Source organism: Alligator sinensis, unplaced genomic scaffold (genome assembly GCF_000455745.1).
Source record: "Alligator sinensis unplaced genomic scaffold, ASM45574v1 scaffold222_1, whole genome shotgun sequence".
NCBI lineage: Eukaryota > Metazoa > Chordata > Crocodylia > Alligatoridae > Alligator > Alligator sinensis.
Window position 1 is genome coordinate 952,076 of NW_005841912.1, and position 14,516 is coordinate 966,591.

A 14,516-nucleotide genomic window follows, 5' to 3' on the forward strand; every position below is an offset into this window, starting at 1 on the left:
TAGTTGGGGAAAAAGTTTTGGCAAGCTTTTGGATGCAGTCACCCTTCTTCAGGCATAGGGAATGCCTAAAGAAGGGTGACTGCGCCCAAAAGATTGCCAAGATTTTTTTACCCAACTACTCAGTTGGTCTAATAAAAGATATCACATCTACTCAAAGAACCTCACCTGCCTGTGCAGATCCTTGGCTGATATTGTATAGCTGTTCTCTATTATTTAATCCGACTCTTTTCTTATGCTAAATTGCTCCTGAGGAATTAAATACTTCCCTCCTACCACTAACCTTGAACCTTCAGGAAAGGAATGACTGTACAGGGAGGAAAATGCAGAGAGGCTTTCTGCCATTTTAGCCACTGGTGTTCCATTTTGGAGGAGGAGAAATTGCTCACTAGAAATACTGCATGACACAACACTCCATGTATCCACAATGCAACCAGTTGCTTGTCCCATGTACTTCTACCAGCTATATTTATATCACTTCTTTGTAGTCTTTTTACCTTCTCCTCATTTGTGTTTTAAGCAGCCAAGTAGTTCAGTGTTTTCTGTTAAGCATTATTTTTTTAGACAACAATCAAGCATTTTCTCCTTTTCATAATGCCATTTTCTGGTGTGCCCCTTTGAGAGGCATAGCAAAAGAGATGTCCTAGTGATCAGATATGCAAGCATATTGATTTAAAAACTGCTCTGAGTTATTTTAAGAAAACAATGCTTACACAAATTACTGGAAGCAACATCAAGGATGTCAGAAAGGGCTTAGGCAACTCACTATGTTACATGGAGATGGAGAAGCTGCCAAAACAAATATCTTTGGGAGCACCCAGTTGTACCTGATTCAGCTGTGTGAGCTGCAGGAAACAGGCACCAGCCCAGCAATCCTTAAAGCCACATTGTGGTGGAATGAAAGTGACCTCCCTACCTCTATAAAAAGTCTGTTAGACTGAGATATGGCTCTCAGTGTTTCTCATGAGAGAGAGAGAGAAAAAAAGAGAGAATGAATGCCTACAGATTCCATGGAGGGACATGGAGTCATTTGTCCCATTAGCATGCTCAGTCTTGGCCTAATTCAGATCCATTTGGGCCCATTTCTAAGCCCTTCTAAAAATCCCATCCCCAAAGTGGTTGTAGTCTAGTTGCAATTTACTAACAAACAGATGTGAAAATTCTGCTCTACTGCACAGGATACATGTTAATTGTGGAGAGGAGAAAGCAGCATGAGGACCTGTAGGATTATTTTTAAAGAAAAAGCACAAGAATTGAAGGCCACAGAAATCATTATGGGATAAAAGGAAGGGAATTTCAAGTGCTTTAATGCCTCTCCTGCCATTTCCCATAATTCCCTAAGCCAGGGATGTCAAAGATACAAACCCTGGGTTGTATCTGGCCTGCAGATTCCATTCATCTGACCCTGCTTACAACCAGAGTACAGTAGTATCACTGAAGAGTCTGAGATTTCCAGGTAAATAGCTCCTTCTCAAATCTTTTATCTCTAGATTAGCCAGTTGTATAATATTCCATAATTTGGAAATCTAATATAATTTTCTATTTTTACACAGTAGATGTTGGCATTGTTTATATATCAGATGTACAGAAAACGTCCAGTAACAGGCAGTAATGGTTCAATGCTAAATCCTGAAGGGAAAAAAAGAAAATTTCTGCCTGGTCAGAAAAAGTAGTATTTCATGGTTATTTGCTGGAATCATAATTCATGGTTAACATGACTGATGAGATTGTAAGTGTGCGTTTGTATGTGGCAAGTGCACCCCACCGGCACCTTTGTGCACTGTTGCAGATGATGCGGATCTCAAACATCCCCTTGGTATTTTTTGTCTAGTTGGCTTAAAGGAACTTGTTTGGACAAGAATGGAATGCACTGCCTAGTGCTTCCCAGAGGGTGTCTCAGTACATATGTGTAATGCTTCCAGGACAGTTTGGGACAAAGGCTGATTTACCAGTTATTTTTCCCATGGCTACCACTTCTAATGCAACACCATCTGAGGACAGATTTTTTTCCCAAAGAGCTCGTCTCACAAATGAGACATGAAAAAGGTGGAACTGCTGAAGGTACTTATCTTGTTGATTCTAGTGAAGAGTTGCCACCAGGGTCTCACAATGGGAGCTGTTTGATGCCTAGCTCTTTTGAAAGCCTAGTCCTTATCTAAGTGCCTATACCGGTCTGAATTCTTTGGAAAAATCTGGCCACTACAGACATCTTTTTTTTCTCTGTGGAAATGTGTGGCTAATGTCTTCCAAAATGACTAGCAATTCTGGATGGTCATATCAACACACCCAAGAGAGACTGGAAAGAACTGAGCAACACTCCCCCCATCCCTGAAATATCTGACCTCTTCAGAATGGCTGTTTACTCTTGGGAGTTACCCTCAAGGCCACACTACTTGTTCATGAGCTAAGAAGGTATAATCATCATAACCTGTGAGTATAATCAGCTTGATTTACTGAAGAGGCACCCTGCCTGATGAGTAGGTGTGGAACAGGTTCATGAAGTGCAGGAATACCCTTCTGCTATTGTTTTCAGGCAGTGATGACTATGTTGATTATACCACGAGTTTTTTTTGTTATGGGTTGTCCTCAGTGTTCAAAGCAAAGGAAGAAAAATGCTTAATGTTTTGTTACAAATTTTGGCAAGCCCATTCCAAATGGTTTGTTTGGTTGTATAGACACCCTGTACAGGGAGAAAAGGCAGTTGTTTCTCAGCTGGATAACATTCGGGTGAAATAAAGTTTGAAGTATCTGGGGCTTGTAGGAAGAGGGTGATACCATTTTCTGATTCCCCAAACTGATAGGTATCCTTAAAGTACATGCCCTCCAAACTACTAACTGCCTAATTTCTACATGGCCAAAATGTAAACTACTTGCCTCCGTGGGGAAATACTTCACATGAGGGCTTAATAGAGGTCTCTGTTTTCTGTCTAAGCAATGTGAGGGTATAGCACCATTTTGTCTCAGATTTTCTGGAATGAGTGCAGAAAAGCCAGCTGGAAAAATAGCCTTTACTGTAGTGAGATGGGAGTTCTATAAAATGAAATGCCACAATCTAAATTGCAAGGTGTGGCACTGCATTCCAAGCACGTATAGTCTGACAGGTGCTCTGTCCAATTTCACACTTGCTACTAGGATACAAAAGGCAAGGCAAGGCAAGGCAAACACAGAGTTCTTCAGTTGTGTGTTTCAGCTAAAATGAAAGAGGCCTCAGGGTTGTAGGGAGATGAATGGAAGCACTGATTCCATTCACATGGCACAGCATTGCAGAAGTGACTGGGAACATGGATCCCACAATTATATCAAGGGACATGCTGGAGCACTTAAAAAAAAGGAATCAATTAACCTACCCGAAGCCATATTCACCTCCAGATCTTTTATTCAGAGCAAAAATCATAGTGAAAGGGAGCTTGAATGTTTAACCATAAACCTAGAAGACCAGAGCTAAGATAAATGCTGCAATTCTTTCAAAGTTTATTTTTGAATGGAGGTGTCTCTTTCAATCTAAGTCCACAATGTTGCATGAAAAAACCCACTCAGAAAGTACCATGTATGCAAGGTGAAAGACTGTCTTCTTTACTAGACTGGATAAGAGTATGAAGGAAAAAACAAAAAGTCTTCCAAGTAGGAAGTTGTTATAAAAATATGAGGATAATCAGTTGTATTCTACACACAGAGAGCAGGACAAGACAAAAACCCCACTTAATATCTGTCAACTAATGGATGGATATTTGTTAGGGCAGTGAACTAGTTGAACTGGCCACACAGAAAAGTTGTGGAATTTCCTTTGCTGAAGGAACAGGTTAGACAGACAGTTATCAGGTACAGTACAGGTATGTAGGGTCCTGCCTTGGGGCAATTTAGGTAAGCTTTGAGATCCTTTTCAGATCTACATCTCAGCAACTACTGTTGTCATGCCTGTTAAGACCCCAGAAGACTTGCGAGTCTATCAGAAGAGGTGAACACAGGAAGCAGGTTTAAGATTATAAAGCAGACCAAGAGTGAACAAACACATTTGAGTGCTATCAGTGCTTTTTAAAGCTACAGCTGATGGACAGTAGTCTCCTTTAGACACCTGCTTTATCTGTTCTACTTGCTAATGTGTCACTACCCAGACTCATTTTGAGATGCAAGGTGGCTGTACAGTTTGGCATAGTGACTTAAGAGACTGAAGGTTTAGATCACTAATTTGCAACCTTTTCTAGCTGAAAAAAATGTGCGTTTTGAGATACCATTTTTGCAACCCTTAGGGTTTTAGGTTTAAGGAATCATGCTAAAAAAAATTATTAAAAGACCCACCTGCTTGATTAGAGTTTATGTAAAAAGTTTAATTATAAAATAAATAGAATTCCTTAGTTTTACAATATTAAATATTAAATACAGTAATAAATATTTACAGTGCAAAAATGTCTGTACAATTGTACATAATTAAATTTGCATTTTACAGATTTGCTCAGCATTTTCTATTAAACATTTAAAATAAGTTAGAGGCATGCATTGTTTCAAGAGAACCTGTTAGAGTCAAGTGATACTTCTGCATGGAAGTTTCTCAAAGCCATAAACACGCTAAGGTCAAAGAATTTTAAAAGGGCAGGTTTAGAAAACAAAATTAAAGAGATTTTGAACATAAAAATGAAAAAGCACAGTATGCACCTTTATGTCAGATACCATTGCTGACTGAACATGAGTATATGAATCAAATTCTCCTCCTCCAGAAAATGGGATCTGTTACAGAAATAGGAGAAAACTCATCTTTAACTTAAAAAAAAAAATGTAATCTTTTTTCCATTTAAACTTTAGCTGAAAATACTAGTGTCTAGAAAGTCCAGACTTTCCTCCCTGGCAAATAGATGAGAGGCTCTCTATGGCTCTAGGAAGAAAGTGGAAGTTCTCCAACAAGAACAAAAGAACACCCAAAAGTTTAGTATTTTTTCTACTTTTAGAGTACCAGCACTTTCCTTAAAGTTGAAAGCAGGACAGGGTAGTACTTAAAGATGAACTCATTCAGACTAACATGGCTAACCACAGTTCTTTAAATTGATTATCCCAAAGACAGAGACAGATTTGCTCTTCTTGACTTAGTCATGAAGCTGATAAACCTTGGATTTTTCCTTTCAGGATATTGCTTTAGTTTTAGATTGAGATGATCTAGTTCAGACTCAGTCCTGCAAACAGATAGGCACAACACTATTTATTTCCCAGAGTGGAGCTCAGTTGCTTTTAAAGTGCTTGCAGGATTTGGACTCAAGTGCTCTTATTGAGAAAATATTCAGCAAAATGTTTGGAATAGACGAGCAAAAAAAAAACTAAAATCAGATTCCAGAGATGTCAAGGGTGAAAGGGACCACATTGTTATAGTCAGTGGTCTGTGGCAAAAAAAATTAACTGAATCTCAACTTGCCTTCTCTTTTGTATAACTGTGGGGTATGGGGGAAATATAAGGGAAAGCAAGCCTTCTCGCCTTAGACTCGTAGAAGTTGTGATCTTCTTTACAGCACCTTTCCACAGCAGGACTTACTGAACAGATTTTCAGCAGTACATAGCAGGAGAAAAGGAGAGTAGTCTGGGTAACAGCAAAAAGATATTAGTCTTCTATCACAGACTGAATACAGCCTAGTGACAGCAGCTCCCAGGCACTTCTGACAGTGGAGCATTTAACCTTGTAAGTGCAACATCCTCCGTTTGGGGGGCCAGGGTAGAATGGCAGTAACCCACCCCAGCTAGCCTCTCAGCAGCAAATCGCTTTTCAGTGCCCCTTGCAGCATCCTTCATGTTGATCAAGAGGGGTCTGATGGTAGTGACTCAAGCAGGTTTGAATACTGGCCATCTGATGTACACCTGCAGGAAGGTGGCACTTCGCAGCCATGCCAACATCCACTTCAGATCCATGTTCTGTAAAAGGACAGGAACCACATTTTAAAAAGGCATTAGAGTTATGATTGCAGCCAACTGCATTGTAGTTGTAACAGAGTGCTCTTATTGCTTTCCAAGAGTTTGGGGACCTTTTACCATCTGCATATAAAAGTAACTGTCCAAGAAACTTTGAGGCACATTGATTTCTGTCCCCTTCACCCCCAACTGAAGTCAGCATTCAACTGTTCCAAAGTGGAAGCTCCCAATTGGTAGTCGGAGTCAAACTGGACTTACAGAATTCATATCAGCTAGAAGGACTGATCCCCCATGGATTTGGGTTTGGAATCAGTCTTTTCAATTGTGTCAATACCAGTTAGGAGTGAGCTACATATGCCAGGAATCACTGGCTTAGTAGCTAGGTATAATATATTAGTGGAGAAGAGCAGGCTCTGGATCTTCTTAAGCAAGACAGATGACTTACTTCATTAAAAGGAAATTCATTTTTAAAAGACATTTCGGTGGCCCTGTAAAACTGGATGGTTCAAAACTGAGAAATCAAGTCACTAGGTAACAGCAAGCTGGGCATGATGAGGTTTTGTCATACTACAACATGCGAGAAAATTTTATAAAACTCATTTTTATGAGAATATCTGGCACCTAGTGAATACATGCTGGGAGGTCAGCCCTCTAACAGGTGAGGGAGTTGGCACCTTTTTAGGCATCACAGGGTGCATTTACATGATGCTATGTTGCTGTAGCAATGTAGCATCTGTGGATGTGTCTACATATGAGCAGCAGCTACTGCCCCGTAGCGACATGCTCCCACAATGTAGTGCGCTGCTATGGCAAAGTAGTTGCTAAAAATAACAATGTGCCACACATATGGTGCAGTACGGGTTATTGCACCATGATTTAGTACATCCAGAAAGAAGTACCAAAATCACAGCACAGTAGCAGCACCACCATAGCAACATGTGTAGATGTGCCCTCAAGATAGCAAGCCTTGCACTGGCTGACGAGAAGCTACCCCTCACATGTTTAGGTATGGCTCCTATTGTTTGGGACTAAGAAAAAGCTAGTAGACAGTTCATATGGTTCCTACAATTGGAAATGTTCATCTCCAAGCCAAGCCTGAATCACTGTTCAGTAGAGCTAAACACTCTTCCACAGGAAGTGCTTCCTTCAACTAGTTAGATGCTACTTAATCTCCCTAAATCAAAGGCTTAGTAGATAAATTAATGACAGAAGAGTTCTTCATAGCCTCCAATTCCTTACAGGCATATTGATTGTTCTCTTGCAATTCAGTGCTAGTTTTTGGCTTCAGAGCAGCAGAAATTTCTGTACTTAAAAGGATCTAGAGGGATCAGCATGCTATAAGGTCATTCACTTGTAGACAGCATTTCAAAGTCTTTCCATCTCTGCGGGGGATGCGAGAGGCAGGGAAAGTTTTACAGTTACCCAGAAGGACCTCTATCGGCTGTTCTAGACAGATTCACTTTCTTCCTCAGTGTAAGTTTCTGTTTTGCAGAAGTCAGTATGTAAGTGTTTTGTGAAGGGTGCCAGCTTCTCTCACTGAACCAATTCCTACAATAAGTGTTCTGTACCGGCTTTTTCTTTTATACACCAACATGGCCATTTCTGTTCTCTTTTCTAAGCTTTTTCCTTTCCTCCTTTTCTTCATATTGAGGACACTTCTTCTTGACCCTGTGGAACAACAACAACAATTTATGGCACATTCTAAATTTGTCTTTTGGTATCAGTTCTTGTTTGTTGCATCCTTATGATTCCACTCCTCTCCCACCTCCCCAGAGTATATGCTCTGCCCTACATTCAGGCTGGGGTTCGAAGGGTCTGCATCTTAAATGAAAAACGCAGTCTTTCTTCTAGGCACTTTCCACCTCCATATAGACACCACAATCCCATTACAAGTCCAGGTATAAATCCAGCAAAAGTCTACGTGAAAAGAGACACCTGGCATGTTAGTCCATGGAGCCAACTGCTTCACAAGAAGCAATTAAACATCACTGGTCTCATTTAGAAGTTCTGTTATCAACTCAAGCCAGTGGTAGCTTAAAGAACAGAAGTTGGGGATTTAGACTCTGAACCCCCTGAGCCACAATTTTATGTGGCTTCCATATTATTTACACTATCCAGTGTTCAAAAGACCCTGTGGTTGATGCAATGTTTAGCATTAGTATTTCTCAAAGCAGTTTGACACCAAGTGTTGTTACTTGATCACTGACTTGTCACAAGGGAGCTAAGGATGAAGTCTGTTTCCAGTCTAACAGAGCTATGAACAAGTGAACAAGTATAATCTTCACCTATATCAAGGTTATGCACAAGTTTAAGCTTCTAGAAAACCCCAAAGCCTGAAAACTAAGCTAACAGTCCTTTTATTCCCCTACACACACTTTATATTATTCAGAATTGTAATCACCTTGGTAATGCTTTGCAAAATATGAATTACTCTTCACTCATGCAATATGTGAAAAGTACATCACCACCACGTTACATGCAACAATACTTTAAACCAAGCATGTCAACAGCATACCTTAAACTGAAAATGTAAATGTTAGGCAATAATAGACAAAAATGGACACACCTTCTTGTTTCCTGAAATGCAAGAGGTACAGCATGTACCTAGTTCAGTTATTATACTGTGTAGTTTGCCAAGAACTAAAATTAGACTAGATCTCTGAATTTAGTTTACATTATCTCAAGCTGCAGTACCGTGTTATTGGTTCTGAACCCAGAAGCTCTTAGCAGCTTTAGTCTTCAGAAAATAAATAAGTAAATACATATTTTTAAATAAAATGTGGTCTCTGTTCCTCAGTATTACATACTAGTTCACTGCAAGCCAGAGTTTTAGGGGGAAATAAGCTGGTTTTGTTGGTGTTGGTGCCAAGATCTGTTTTCTCACAATTTATTTCTAGTGATTACCCATATTTGTGGTGTTCCAGGCTTTACAATTGGTTGCCTTTTGTCATCCTAGAACAATGTTTCTACACCTTTACTGATAAGGCCAAAGACTTTAGATGACCAGTTGTATCCTTCTGTTTCAGTAGCTGCTACTTATGCTATTGATTCAAAGCCAGAAGTACATTAAGAGAAAACTAAAGCAATTTTCCTTCAGGCCACCTGTGTTCATAAGATGCAATTTTGCAGCCATTGATAAAGTCAAGCTTTCTCCATAAGAATTATACTGAAGGACTGCAGAGATGTCAGCTGAACTAGTTAATGTTAATATGTCACCTCACATACAATTTGGGCTCCAGCTGGGACAAGGATTTGTTAGAGATAAAACGGAAGTGTCATAGACTGCCCACTCTGCCACAAAATCCCCACTGCCTTTTTCCAAGTTAGTCTCATCCAGACATGGAGTTGATCTTTCTACTTGTAATGAGCACCAAGTTGGACTGTTAGCGCCTGAAAGTGTCCTTCCTCTTCCCCTTGACTGGGGTTATACATTATAGCCACGCAAGACATTCACATACATCAGCCAATAAAGTCATTGAAACCCTAGGCTTTTGTGGGACTAGTATCATACTGTGCAGACTATTATTAAAATCAGACAGACACTGGGAAAAAGCAATACTTACTGCATTATTAGATATATGACAATAGCAATGAAGCTGATGCTTGAAAGTACAACAGCTGCCACCACCAATATAGTTTTTGGGTAGTCGCTGGTGTTGTTTCTTGTCTGAATTTTCATTGACTGCTCGCCACAGCGTTCACCAAAATAATCTGGATGACACCTGAGGGAGAGAAGAGGGAAAAAGATGCACACATTAAGATAATCAGTATTCAAATTCCAAATAAAGCACCCAAAACCTATGAGAAGGAAAAACATAACTATTAAAAAAAAAGCAGAAAACAAACAAAAAAAACCTTGACATTTTAGTGACATGCCAGCTTTGGCATTAGTTCCAGAAGAGGCAGTAACTGCTTTATCCCAAAATTTGTCAGAATTCGAATAAGTTGAGAGCAGTTTGAGTGTGATGTTCTAGGAAGCCACACCCTTTCATTTTTTTATTTATTTATTTTTTTAAATATGACCAATAAATCAGTTCAGCAGCTTAAAATGATGGTGAGATTTATATTTACATGGCTGAAATTCCCTCAGCTGAAACAATGCAAGAAGCTGAACCAGATTAGCATGGTGTTGATCTTTCCCTCCAAGTGTTCAAATTCACATTGCCTTTAGAAACTTTGAGCATAACTTACTTGCATGTTACAATATAAAGGTCCTCTAGGTATATGCATACACCATGGATGCAAAAGTTTTTGTATTCCGTTTCACATGGAGTCCCTTTCTTCTTTTTGTTCTTTTTCTTCTTATTTCTTCCCCTTTTTGGCTTACCAGAATCCTTCTTTTCATTCTCCTTTGTTTGCTTAGGTTTAACCACAGGTTCAACTAAAAGGAGCAAAAAAATGTAAATAAGGTTAGGGAGAGAACAAACTTCAGTCCATCACTGGCAACAGCTCCCATCTTCAATGTGAAATTAGAAGATTCAGAGCTTGCCATAGCAGAAGGGAGTAGAAAAAGAGTCTTGAAAAAAGAAAGGGAAGTGCATGTATGCAAATGAATGTCTAGTTATGGCTTTCTGGAGAGCATATTATTTCACTTAGTCCCAAAAGTGAGGCCCTATAGAAAAAACAATGGCAGGGTTTAAGCAGTAGCATGTCATTTCACATGGGTAGTAAGTTTAAGTTGCTATAAACACTCATCACACTCTGAAGAGACAATGCACTTGCTCTATCAGCTTAGATATTCACACTGGCCCAAATCTTCCTCTTGCCTTCGCATGAATTCAGTTATGAGGCTAACAGAATTCAGCCTACTTGAAACGAAGTGAATCATCCATTGCCTTTAACCCTCCCATATTCACATTAGTCACCAAGTTGGTTTAGGTCACTCTAGAGGCAGAATCTGACCCAATACCTGATGATCTCATCCCACAAGGTTATTTGCATTTTATCAACATGTATCCCAGACATAATATCCTTGAGCAGTAGCACAGGTTGCACACAGCTACTCTTACTTGGTACCTCATAGCTGATAAGTGGGAATGGGAGAGTGTCCATGAAGAACTGAAATTACTTCAGCTTAACACTTACGCTGTTACTAGCTTATCCCAGAGACCCATTTCAAGGAGAGAACACACTTGGATCACTTTCTGTGACATTCATTACATTATCATTCCTTACGTTCTAGAGGTTTTGCTCTTTGCTTAGGTTCTGAGGAAAGTCTAGTTACCTTAGCAAAAGATCAGCTACAACTTAGTAGCTATTCAGCAGTACTCACTAGTTGCCTCAAGTCTAGAGAACATGCATGTTCTGGCACTATATGAACACATTCACAGAAAAAAACCCAAAGCTATGAAGTTACTTTTAGTTATCAAAACTAGACAACCCACCCACCCATGAGCTTTACAAGTGGGTTTTGAGTCAACTACATCCTTGACAAACCCATTTGATTAGTGTCGTAAGACAACTGACAGCCAATTCTAATAGAGGCTAGATCAGTGGTCACCAACCAGTTGATCTTGAACAACTGGTCAATCACAGAGCCTCTAACAATGGATCTCAGTCTGTCAGAGGCTCCACGATTGGGAGCTGCAGGACATGTGGCTGGGCTGAGCCATGCCTCCCCTACCATCAGGGCTGGGCTGGGCTGAGTGAGTGGGGTTAGAGCCTGGACAGCTTGTTTGGGGGGGGGGGGAAATGCAGTACATCCTGGGGTGCCAAAAAGTGATCTTTACCATAAGAAGGTTGGAGACTACTGGGCTAGATCAACTCCCTCAGGCAGAGATTAGAGTTGTCTATTTGGAAGATTTTCACCAGCCAGCCCTATACCTTATCTTGATATCTTAAGCCACATTGGTCACATATTAAATTACTAAATAAATAAATCATCTTTTGCCAGGAGAAATCAGACTGAAATTATACAACTTGTGTTTGTAGGTGAGCTGAATGTACTGGCTACACTCAGGTTTCCTTTCACTAAAACAAAGCTCTGAACTTAGTCACTGTATAGCCGACACCCCCTTTCCAGTTAACTTTAGTCAAAGTAGGCCTATTGTCTTGATCAAATATAGGGCCAGCTTTCATGCCTTAGCTTAAGAAGCTGCCTGTTAGACAACTCCTCCTTGGTTTTAAGAACAAACTACAATCTTTGTGGGCTATTTTTTTTTTCCAACATAAGTATCCAAGCTCCAAGTCCTTTTAAAGCTGTCGAAGGCTCTGAAGATACATCTTTAAGGAAAACCCATGCCAGGCTTGGGTACACTCAAGCTTGCCACCCATACACTCAAGCTTGCTATACTGTCTCTGGAATAACCAGAAAGTAGTATGTGGCCCACTCAAAATACTGCATCACAAATGAGTGACAGTGCTCATTAGATTGCCCAGAGTACCATAGATGTTGCTACACCACTTCTGCTTTAGAAGCCATCCTAATATAAGCAGCTTGAGGGCACTACATCTAGACACAGCAGCATTAACATGGAGACACGGCCCAAGTGTAATCTACAGCTGAACCACAGAAGTCTAGGATTGTAAATTTACTGGCTCAGTGCCAAAAGACAGGAGTCAATCTACAAGACTGCTTGGTAACAGCCCTGTTGCGTGCAAGATTGGCTCTGTGACCAACCAGCATGCCAAAAGCAATAAGCTTAAGCTTGCAACTACTGTATTTCACAATTAAGGTGGGGTGGGGGGGCATGCAAAAGTTAAGTTGCCTTTTACTAGATCGAAGTTCCGCTCAAAATGTTGCAAGAATCAGCCTCTAAAGAAGTAGCTCAGAGCTTGTCTCCCAAAGTCAAGTATCATCTTCCTACTAACTTCAGATGACAACCAGGTAATACCTTAATATAGTGGCCCTCAAACTACTGCATGTTAAAATATACACACAGGAACAACCAGGTGCAACATATCTTCCTTGTAGGAAATGAAACCAATGGGTTACAGATTTTGTCACTAACCCTCCAAGTTTCAGTGCTCTCTCCATATCTTGTGGAGCCTCTCATTCATACAATGACTTGAGCCAGACTTGAACCAGTAGAACTTATACTACTAGCCATTTGAGCCATTCAGGCCCCTTAAAATTGTTGTTTCCTGGCTAACAGAAAGCCTAGAGAGACAAGACAGAGGTTTCAGTCTCTAAAAGATGTTAGCTAGCAACGTGTCTAGTTCACATTTCAGAAAGTTTTGGTGTGGACAAAGCAAGTTTTGATTTAATGTTCACCCAAAGCAGCTAGCATGCGAGAATACCAGCTTAAATCCCTAGTGTACATAGGACGTATGGCCAACACTTCTTAAAACCCATCTTTTATTAGTCCAGACATGCACAGAAGCATTGCACAATAATCAAACTGAAAAATTGCATGCCACTCAATAGGTAATCCTCCCCCTTCCAAACAGAGAGAAAGAACTTGCAGTAATTTCTATCAAGAATTATAGGTTTAACAGCTGAAACAAACTTTTCAAGAACACACCACACCATAGCTCCCCAATTGAGAATGGGAATTGCGGAATACTTGAAAAGTCTGGAGGCTTCATTCAGTCCAGCCTTGAAGAAGCTATGACAAAGGAGATTGACTAGGACGTTTTGAACTGTAGGAGAACACCAAGACATTTCAACTCTCTTCAGCCCCTAGACACATTTAGGAAACCAAAGCAACGTAGCGTTATGCTACAAGGTTCACCAAAAGGCATGTTCAGGCATCACGGAAGCACAGCCACTCTCCTACATACCAGCCGGTTGCCAGCTAGTCCCGAGCACGTGCAGCCACAACCTCCCTACAAGTTCTCAGAACCACTCCTGTAGCTCAACGCTAGGGTCGAGACTCAGGGAAAAGCCCGAGTTTCACCGCAGCTCACCTCTGATGGACTCATCTACCATGTACAAGGGCAGGGGCGCATCATCTTCTTCCTCATAGTCCGCATCCTCGTACTCCACTCCCGGAGACATCTCATGCCCACGGCTGCTGTGATTCCCTGCTAGCGGGGCACCCGTCACGCTGGGTCCCGAGCCGGTGACATGCTGGCATGCTGTGGGGCAGAAGCCAGGAGAGAGACACAAAAGCTGTAGTCACCTGCGTGGGGCAGGATGCCATTCTCCCCACTCAGCGCCCGGAGCCAGCCGAGGGGTGGACCTTCGTGACAGCTCTCGCACATCCTCGCCAGTGACTCACAGGCAAAGCAGTTCTGGGCTCCCGGGCCACAGCCCAGGCACGAAAGGGGCACGGGGCCTCCCTCTGCGCAGCCTGGCCCGGAGGGGGCTCTGGCCCGAGCTGCTGCACACCCCGCTCACCTGAGCGCCCGGCTAGCGCGCACAGCAGCAGCAGGAGGAGCAGGAGCGGCGGCGGCGGCAGCGCGGGACGCATCTGGGCGGGCGGGACAGGGCAAGGCTGGCGCCTGCACCGCTCACTCAGTCAATCCGCGGGGCGTGGGGCGCCTCCCGCGCCCGCCCTTTATAGAAGCGGAGGCGGCGACGTAGCGCTGCGTCAGCAGGGACGGGCGGGGCCGGGCCGCACCTGCCCCCGCGCTGGGGAATGCGTGGCCCGGAGCTGAGGGATCAGCTCGCCCCCCAAATGCCCCCGGGCGCGGTGGTGCCCACGGCCGCGCAGCCGCAGCGTGTCCCTCAGGCACCGCCCGCGTGTCTT

At 42.0% G+C, this 14,516-nt stretch overlaps 1 protein-coding gene across 1 annotated transcript; it reads right to left on the reverse strand.

Annotated features, from left to right (window-relative positions):
- Positions 1-4,307: 4,307 nt before the first annotated feature.
- On the reverse strand, positions 4,308-14,299 carry AREG (amphiregulin). Its single transcript, XM_006018778.3, has 6 exons — positions 14,165-14,299; positions 13,732-13,902; positions 10,075-10,264; positions 9,447-9,605; positions 7,452-7,551; positions 4,308-5,886 (listed from the first exon to the last, which is right to left on the reverse strand). The coding sequence occupies exons 1-5, from the start codon at positions 14,235-14,237 to the stop codon at positions 7,464-7,466; spliced, it is 681 nt and encodes a 226-aa protein (XP_006018840.1). The 5' UTR covers positions 14,238-14,299; the 3' UTR covers positions 4,308-5,886; positions 7,452-7,463.
- Positions 14,300-14,516: the final 217 nt, after the last annotated feature.